Raw genomic sequence first — 9,383 nt, forward strand, 5'->3', positions numbered from 1 at the left:
CCTCCTCACCTCCTTATTTCTTACTCTATCCAGCCTAGTAACCCCCATCATACTTCTCAGACACCTCATCTCAAACACATTCAAACTCCTCCTCTCTTCCTCTCTTATGTTCCATGTTTCTGTCCCATACAGTGCTGTCAGCAGTGATACCAATCTATAATTTAGTGGTGTCTCATTGTTTCCACATTCGTGAATTGGCACCACATTTGCCCTTTTCCAATCAAGCAGTATAATGCCTTCTTTCAATGAACATGTGAATCTTGTCCGCTACTTGTTCCCTACATTCTTTAAGTATCCAGTTTGAGAACCCATCAGATCTTGAATCTTTTGTCACATTCACTGATCCCAAGAGGGTGTATTTACCTAGTTCTATCTTACAGGAAGGGAAACTATGCTCGTAGTGTCCTGTCTTTGTATCTCGCAGTGTCTAGTTTGCTCTTAAATTTGTGTATAGCTTTTGCACACTATTGTTTCATTCAGTTTGTTCCAGACATCCACTGCTCTGTGTGTTTTTTTTCTGGTCTCTTTTATAACTGTCCTTTTTGAGTTTCTTATCGTGTCCCCTTGTATTTCTCTTATCCCAAAATAGTAAGTTCTCTCTATCAAGGACTTCCATGCCTTTCATAATCCTGTAGATGGTCAGTAGATCACCTCTTTCTCTTCTTTATTCCAGAGTTGGTAAATTCAGTTTTGACAATCTCTCCTCATATGATAGTTTTGAAAGTGTTGGGGCCACTTCATAGTTGCTCTCTGGATTCTTTAAATTTTCTTTATATTCTTTTTGGTACTGGGTGACCATAGTGTCGCAGCATACTCCAGTCTAGGCCTTATTAGTGTGACTAATATATATATATATATATATATATATTTTACAATTTCTTCATCCAAATAGGTAAAGGCCACCTTTACTGATCTTATAGTAAGTTGAAGGATTCTCCAACAATTTTGCTTATCTGTTTATCAGGGGACATATTGTGATGACGCGCCGCTGGTCAAAACCAGACTGGCCGTCATACAACTCGAGCTAGGCCTTTATACTCGCTGTAGTTGGCAAGCGTATCGCAAAGACGTCCAGACCAGCCAGCCGGCAGCCAATCAGAAACTCGGGAAAGCTCCCCGGGTTCCCAACAGCCTCCTTTAAAAGGACGGCACTTAGCCGAGACGACCCCGAGTCACCACAGAGCTTGCCGGGGGGAGAGGGGCAGTTCACACACATTCTCTCTTGTCCCCGTCGACTTAAGGCTATGGCTTCGGACGCCCTAAAGAAGAGAAGCATCTTTAACGACTCTGATGAAGAAGACCAGGAGGAGCCAATAGGCACGAATCAAGAAGGAAAGTGTATACGACAAGAAACCTCCCTAGAAATACCTTCAGCCGACTCAGGATACGGTGCCCACCAACGAAATAGAAGCTTCAACATCAGCGACGAGCGGACCCAGAACAAATACAGCCCCCAAGGTCAGGCCCAAATTCAAAATAATATCACAGGAGGAAACCCCGTACCAAATAATCAGAGCGTTGGAGAGGAGACACCCAAACCTGGCCATGAAAGCCTGGCAAAATTTGGAAGGACAATGGACAATCATGCCCTTGGACGAAGTAGCACTGGACACACTTCGGCGGTCTCCTGCCCTTCAGGAGCTAGACCCTGCCCAGAAACCAATCAAGGGTGTCATACGGGGGTACCTCTTCGAACTCTGCCTGGAACCTGTAATGGAACTACCAAACGTCAAGGCGGCAGAGAGGATCTTGGACAAACAAAAGAGGCCCACCACCTTCATACTTATCACCTTCCTAGGACCCCTTCCGAACAGAGTGACACTGAGAACATGGGGATCCTACTCCGTCAGGACATGGTGCCCAGAGTCTCTACGCAGTTATGTATGTCAGAGGTTTGGTAATCACCAAGCACGCTGCAGATTCAAGGGGACCTGCGCCATTTGCATCAAGCAACACGGAACGAAACAATGTATTTCCAAGCTAAAGCAAAACCAGCCGGTAAACCCTGTTGCCCAAAATGCAAACAAACCCACCACGCCTGGAACTCAAGATGCCCTGCAAGGCTAGAGAGGATACATGCCCGGCCGCATGCAAAGCAGCCGGAAAGGACACCAACTACACAAACACTACCCCAACCACCGCCAGTCTCAAGAAGAAACAGAAGATGGGAAACCATCAACGAAGAACAAACCAACCTCCAGACACAGACCACACGAATTCCAAACAGGGACCCACAACTTCCATCGCAGCAGACCAGGGACCCACAACCTCCATCACAGCAAACCAGAGAACCACAACCTCCATCACAGCAGACCAGGAAACCACAACCTCCATCACAGCAGACCAGGGAACCACAGCACCGACCACCCACGAAAGCATCAAAGAAGGAAGAGCGCACCACCCAGAAGGATACAAGACAGCGACAAATCCGGAACCGGCCCAACCCACACAAAGAACCAAAAGACGTACCACAGAGAAACCAACACCCACAGACACAAGTAAAACACACACTCACCCTGGGAATAGCACTTCTCAAGAATCTTCTGAAAGACCTGGCAACACAACTAGATGCGGCACTAAATGCTCCCCTGGACAAGCAGGTGACGGAAGTCATTGTCACCCAGGTCATGAGGAGCAATCTGCCACCACGAAACACTTCGCCAGCGACAAAGACCACACCGCACATCGAGCAGCAATGGAGGAATCCAGGAGACAGACCATGACTTGGACGAATTTCCTCCGTTGTACCAGCAACCAGAGGAAACATGGGACCCATAGAAAGAACCTACGGCGCAGCAGCAACACAGCCAACTGACACCTGAACAAGATCATCGAGACCTGAGACCAACCTTCCTAGACCCACTGATGGTATGCTGAGCATACCTCAGTGGAATGCAGGTGGTATCCACCCAAAAATGTCATCTCTTCTTGCCACAATCCAAGAAGCTCAGATAGACGTAGTCCTGCTGCACGAAATCCTACTACAAAAGCATCACACCTTCCGAGTCCCAGGGTACACATGCTACAGGAAAAATGTCGGAAACACAGGACGGGGACTTGCCACTCTGGTGAGGAATAAAATCACAAGTGTTCGAGTCTGAGACTATCTGGAGAGCGGGGAGGCCACAGAGGTTCTTGCAGTCCAACTAAAACTCGCCAGGCTCACCCTACAATGTTACAATCTGTACTCACGGCCTACCGAGAACATCGATCTCTCGCAACTGTTTGGAAATTGCGACAGCCGTAACATCGTAATTGGGGGAGATATAAACGCTCACCACCCCATACTCTCCTCTCCTTCAAGAACTAACGCCAAAAGTCATCACGTCGCGCACCTTCTCAGCGAATTTCAGGACGTCTACCTCCTTAACAGCGGAGCACCAACCCACATAAGGGGGGCCGACTTGATCTCACCCTCCTTCCTGCGAAACTTCGTAGTTTCGCACAGTGGATGGTCCACCCAGTCCTGGCCAGTGACCATTACGCCACTGTAACAAGGATCAAAGTTCCCCGGCTTCAGCTGCTCACTAGACCACCAAAGGGCTGGAACTATGTCCTTTCAAAAATGGGGCAAGTTGGCACAAAGTCTGACAGGGTAGTTTGAAGACTACACTCCCCCACTGGACATCGACGACCAAGGGAACTGGTTGCCTTTCATGCCGTGGCAGACGCTGCAATTCCACGGAAGAAGAAGCCTAACAGGGAGTGCAAAGATGCTTGGTACTACTGTCCCAGAGTCAAGACCCTAAAACACATAATCAACCGCCTCAGGAAAATTTACAAGAGGAGACACAACGTAGACAACAGAAGACAACTCCAAGAAGCTATACGACACATGCACGAGGAATTACAAGAAATATGACAGAGAAAATGGCTAGAATGGTGGTCCCAACTCAAGAGTCACTCAACCACCAGGGAGCTATGGAGATGGCTACACAGAGTCTCGGGAAATAAAAGGACCAGCAAGATCACTCATCCGGATCCGGAAGAAGAAGCGGACCGTCTGGCTACAGGTTTTGCCCAGAGGACATCCTCAACGCAGCTTCCGTGCGCAACCAGGATGAAGCAAGAAGAACTAGAACAACAGAGAGAAGAACAAATCTCTACAGCAATAATCACACCTGCGGACACGGACGCCCCCTTCACCTCACAAGAGCTCCGAGCGGCAAGACACGGGAGAAAGGACACTTCACCCGGGGCAGACGAGATAAGCTACTCAATGATCAAGAATGCTGGCGACGCCGGATGGAGGGCCATTCTACTCTTGGCAAACCGCACCCTAGCGGTACACTCAAGACCCAGTAACTGGAGCTCCTAAGACATAGTTCCAATCCCAAAGCCGAAGGAGGACAACAGTTACAGACCAATCTCCCTGCTCAGCTGCATAGAGAAGACAGTAGAAAAATGGTGCTCAACAGGCTGAAATGGAAGATAGGTCCACTCCACCCATAGTTGTATGCCTATTGAGGCAGGGTGGGAACCACGGAGTGTATAATGGATTTCCTTAGTTTCATCAACGGGAAAAATACAACCATCGTCTTCCTGGACTTAGAGAAAGCCTTTGAATTGATCAATCCCTCAGCGATGCTGACCTCTCTCGTTGAGGAGGGTGTTGCGAGCTTGCTCCAAACAAGGCCTCGACCTAGGATTTACCCGCGCGGTGTCCACACAAAGCCTTGACCTGGGGTCTTTCCCGCGCGGCTGTTGGCGTGGGTACGCTAGCCTCGGATCGCGACCGCGCATGCGCGGTTGTGTGTATTGTTACTGGCTATGCATTATTCTAGTTAGTTAAGAAAGTAGCTAGTTCCAATTATGATTGCTGAATACCTTTCAAGAGTATTCTTATTGTTGCTGCGTGCCTTGCTATGTGTGCTGGTGACTACAGAATGTATTATGATTCTGTACAACGTCGCCGTATGGTGACGTCTGGCAACTCTCTCCACGCTGACCTCTGTTCAACTCGGCGTGGCTTGGGTTCGCGTCACTTCTCTTTCTACCCCTGACCCAAGTGGTCATGTCTCACCATTATCCTAAGTATTGTATACCTTAAGTTAAGAAATAGGCTTTAGCTAGGTTGTTAGTTGTGATGTAGTATTCTTGTATTAATTAATTATCACTTAATAATTAGGTATTTTTATACATCACGCTTTTATTCAACCCCCCTCAGTGACAAGTAGAGTTCGTTGTTGTAGTCATATTTACCTAGACTGCAACAAGTGGGGGCCCGTGCCTGGATCACGAACCATTACAAATGTGTGCTATACGTATTTAGAACTCCATCGCAAGTGCTTTATTACGTGTTTATGTACTGTGTAATGTGTGTGTGCGATTGGAGATATCTCGCGGTAAGCACTAGTTGGTTATTCTTTCTCATTTGAACTCACATAACGACTTGTCACTGTAGCTAGGTTAGCCTATTGTGTTTAAATTGTGCTTAAGGTTGCCGGGTAAAAAATGGCAGACGTTGAACAATTCTTAACAGCCCCTACATTCACAGCCCTACAAAAACTTAAAAAGACTAAGCTTACGGCTGTTGCTCGGCGCCTCGGATTGGAGGGATACTCCAGCTTGTCAGTACATTCGTTGAAACAGAGGATACATGACCACCTCGTGGAAAATGAATATTATGACGAGCAGGAGAGCGACCCCCCATTTCAGGGAGCCGGGGAGACCCAAACCTTTTAGAATTAAAGCTGGAAATTAAAAAACTCGAGTTACAAGTGGAGACTATAAAACAGGGACCGGGGCAGGCTCAAACAAATAACACTCCCACATTTAACATAAACCACTTCCTAGGTAGTGTTCCTAAGTTTGATGCAGATGAACCAGACAGGTTTTTTGCCTGCTTTGAAAGAACGGCTAAAATGAACGAGTGGCCGTACGATAAGTGGACTCGGCTCGTCTATCGGTCATTTACCGGTAAGGCTTTAGATGTCTTCTCCGATCTCTCCGACGAGCAGGTTAAAGACTATGAGCTGGTTAAGACCACCGTGCTTACGAGCTATCAACTTGTTCCTGAAGCCTATAGACAACAGTTTAGGAAACGGAAAAGAGAAAGCCAAGAAACATACGTCGAATTCTTTCGGCGCAAACACACACTCATACACAAATGGATAGAGAGCGAGAATGCCAAAACTCCCTCAGAAATAATTGAGTTAATTCTGCTCGAAGACATCCGCACCAACATTCACTCAGACCTACGAGCCCACCTCGACCAGAGAAGTATCCGCACACTAGCTGAGGCAGGCCCAGTGGCGGATCACTTTTGCCTCACTAATCCTAAGGTACATTTCAGACCCACTCCCTCGGACCAAAGACCCCCACCCTCACAACCGCGGGCCAGTCCCCTTCTTCCCATGTCAACACCACAGGCAGCAGGACCTCGGATGACTACAGGATTCCCATCATCTACCTCAGGTAAGCCCGTTGCCCGTGAGACAGGGGGACCCAGCGTTAATAGTGAGAGGAAGACTTTCTGTAAATATTGCAAGCGGTCAGGTCACGAGGTTAGTGACTGTTATAAACTTATAAATAAGAAACCCTCTCTTGTAGGAACCCCCTCTCTCTCGATCAATGTGGCAGAACAGACGGAAGTTCAGTTGGATCTCCTTTGTCCTACTAATAACCGACCTGTTGCCACCGCTAATTCTTCTCCCACATCATCTCCATTCGAACCATATTGCTCATCTGGTTCCGTAGCTCTCACACAGTTCAGTGAACCCATTCCCCTTAAGATTTTGAGAGACACAGGGTCTGCCTTATCTCTAGTGGCTAAGGATGCTGTCCCCTCCATAGAGACGTGTTATACCGGAAATTGGGTATTAGTGAACGGTCTAACCGGGGGATCACGTTTCCCACTGTGCATGTTATATTTGCGTTCCCCTATCACATCCGGTTATGTCACTTTAGGAGTAGTGGATAGGTTACCTGTAAAAGGCGTATCTCTCTTGATAGGGAATGACCTCGCTGGAGGAGTGATGTTACCTAATGCCGTGGTTTCATCACGTCCCTCTGTTGAGAACAATACCAGCCAGTTAGAACAGGAAATTCCTGGGCTATTTCCTGCGTGTGCAGTCACTCGCAGCATGAGCCAAAGGGAAGGTGCCGAAGGTAGTGAGCTTGTCAGTGGAAGACTTGATGATGTAGATCCTTCCTTGCCTTGTGAGGAGTCGGAAGTAGACTCCAGTCAAGTAGATCTCCCTGAGATTGGGTTAGGAGAGTTTTTTGAAGATCCCTCACCGGCAGAGAAAACTAAGAGTAGCTCTGATGATGATAGTGTCATGGCCCTGGCTAGTTTTAGTTCTTCGCCAGTCACTAGGAGTAAACTCATACAGCTCCAGGCAGAGGATCCTGAACTAGCCAGCTTCCGTAGTAGGGCGGTTAGTGAGTCAGAAACTGAACGAGAGGCCAGCTGCTACTACACCAGCTCAGGTGTATTGCTGCGGAAATTTCGCTCACCCGTCTCACCTGCCAACCACCCATGGACAGTTCACCATCAGATTGTAGTTCCCCGCCCCCTACGCCAGGATATTCTTAGTATCGCCCATGATGGCGTAGGCGGGCATTTAGGAGTCAGAAAGACCTACGCCAAAATTTTGTCTCATTTTTACTGGCCCAAGCTAAAGAGAGACGTCAGTACATATTGCCGTACATGCCGTCCCTGTCAGGTAGCTGGGAAACCTAATCCCACGGTTAAACCGTACCCACTACAGCCCATACCCGTAGTCAAAGAGCCCTTCAGGAAAATAGTTATCGACTGCGTGGGACCTTTGCCCAAGACCCCCCGTGGTTTTCAGTTCTTGTTCACGATTGTAGATTGTGCGACACGCTATCCTGAAGCCATTCCCTTGCGCCGCATCACGGCGAAGAATGTAGTTCGAGCCCTGATTCATTTCTTTACCCAAGTGGGCCTTCCAACAGTGGTGCAGTCGGACCACGGATCCAACTTTACCTCCCGCTTGTTCAATCAGGTGATGGAAAGCCTGGGTGTCAGGCAGTCGAGGTCCTCGGCCTATCACCCCCAGTCACAGGGAGTAGTTGAGAGATTTCATCAAACTCTCAAACGAGTCCTACGGACTTTCTGCATCGAGACTGGGCGGGATTGGGACGAGGGAGTAGATCTTCTTTTGTTTGCAATACGCGACAGCGTGCAAGAATCACTAGGTTATTCCCCCTTCCAATTAATAGACGGTTCTGCCCAAACTTCTCAACCGTTGTAGCCCCGATGACCGACCTCCTGGGAGGCAAGAAGGTTTTCAAGTGGACCCCCGAGTGCCAACAAGCCTTCGAGAGCCTCAAGACCCTGATGTCTGGAGCGCCCGTATTGCGCGCACCTGACTTGCAAGCGCCCTTCATTTTGCACACTGATGCCAGCGACGTCGCAGGAGGGGCCGTACTGCTACAGGAAGGCGAGGAAGGAGCAGTACAACCCGTCGCCTACTACTCCAAGAAATTTAACAAACACCAGAGGAACTATGCCACCGTGGAAAAGGAGGCGTTATCCTTGTTAATGGCCCTCGAACACTTTCGCGTGTATCTCGGGAGCACTCTACATCCGATACAGGTGTTGACAGACCATAATCCGCTTACGTTCGTAGAGCGGATGAGACATACAAACCAGCGCCTGCTGAGGTGGGCGTTGGCTATCCAACCGTTTAATCTAAAAATCAGGCATATACCCGGAAAATTAAACCTTTTGGCGGACTCGCTCTCTCGTGCTCCAGCCCTATAGGTATACTGTTTGTGTTTATTTCCCACGTATACTATTTGTGTTTATTTCCCATGTATACTGTTTGTGTTTACTCCACATGTATACTGTTGTGTTTATTTCCCACGTATACTGTTTGTGTTTATTTCCCACGTATACTGTTTGTGTTTATTTCACATGTATACTGTTGTGTTTATTTCCCACGTATACTGTTTGTGTTTATTTCCCACGTATACTGTTTGTGTTTATTTCACATGTATACTGTTGTGTTTATTTCCCATGTATACTGTTTGTGTTTATTTCCCACGTATACTGTTTGTGTTTATTTCCCATGTATACTGTTTGTGTTTATTTCTCATGTATATTATTTATATTCACCTTGTGTCATGTTCCACGTATACTGTGCAATTACTGTGTGCATTTCTCATGCGCTCTGTGTATGTTTATTTTTGTGGATTACCCATGTGCCCATTTTAGGTGTATGATTCATATTCGCCTCCCGTTCGGGAGACTCACCTTCTTTTTGGGGGAAGGTGTTGCGAGCTTGCTCCAAACAAGGCCTCGACCTAGGATTTACCCGCGCGGTGTCCACACAAAGCCTTGACCTGGGGTCTTTCCCGCGCGGCTGTTGGCGTGGGTACGCTAGCCTCGGATCGCGACCGCGCATGCGCGGTTG

At 47.9% G+C, this 9,383-nt stretch overlaps 1 protein-coding gene across 1 annotated transcript; it reads left to right on the forward strand.

Annotated features, from left to right (window-relative positions):
• Positions 1–5,864: 5,864 nt before the first annotated feature.
• On the forward strand, positions 5,865–8,219 carry LOC143028012 (uncharacterized). The gene has a single exon (XM_076189654.1). It carries the CDS (start codon positions 5,865–5,867, stop codon positions 8,217–8,219), a length of 2,355 nt encoding a protein of 784 aa, XP_076045769.1.
• Positions 8,220–9,383: the final 1,164 nt, after the last annotated feature.

This window comes from Oratosquilla oratoria, chromosome 9 (assembly GCF_046742065.1).
Source record: "Oratosquilla oratoria isolate Oo_2021 chromosome 9, ASM4674206v1, whole genome shotgun sequence".
Classification (NCBI taxonomy): Eukaryota; Metazoa; Arthropoda; class Malacostraca; order Stomatopoda; family Squillidae; genus Oratosquilla; species Oratosquilla oratoria.

Coding starts and splice junctions, on each gene's coding strand:
- LOC143028012 (XM_076189654.1), top strand. CDS start 5,865: ATGAACGAGTGGCCGTACGATAAGTGGACTCGGCTCGTCTATCGGTCA.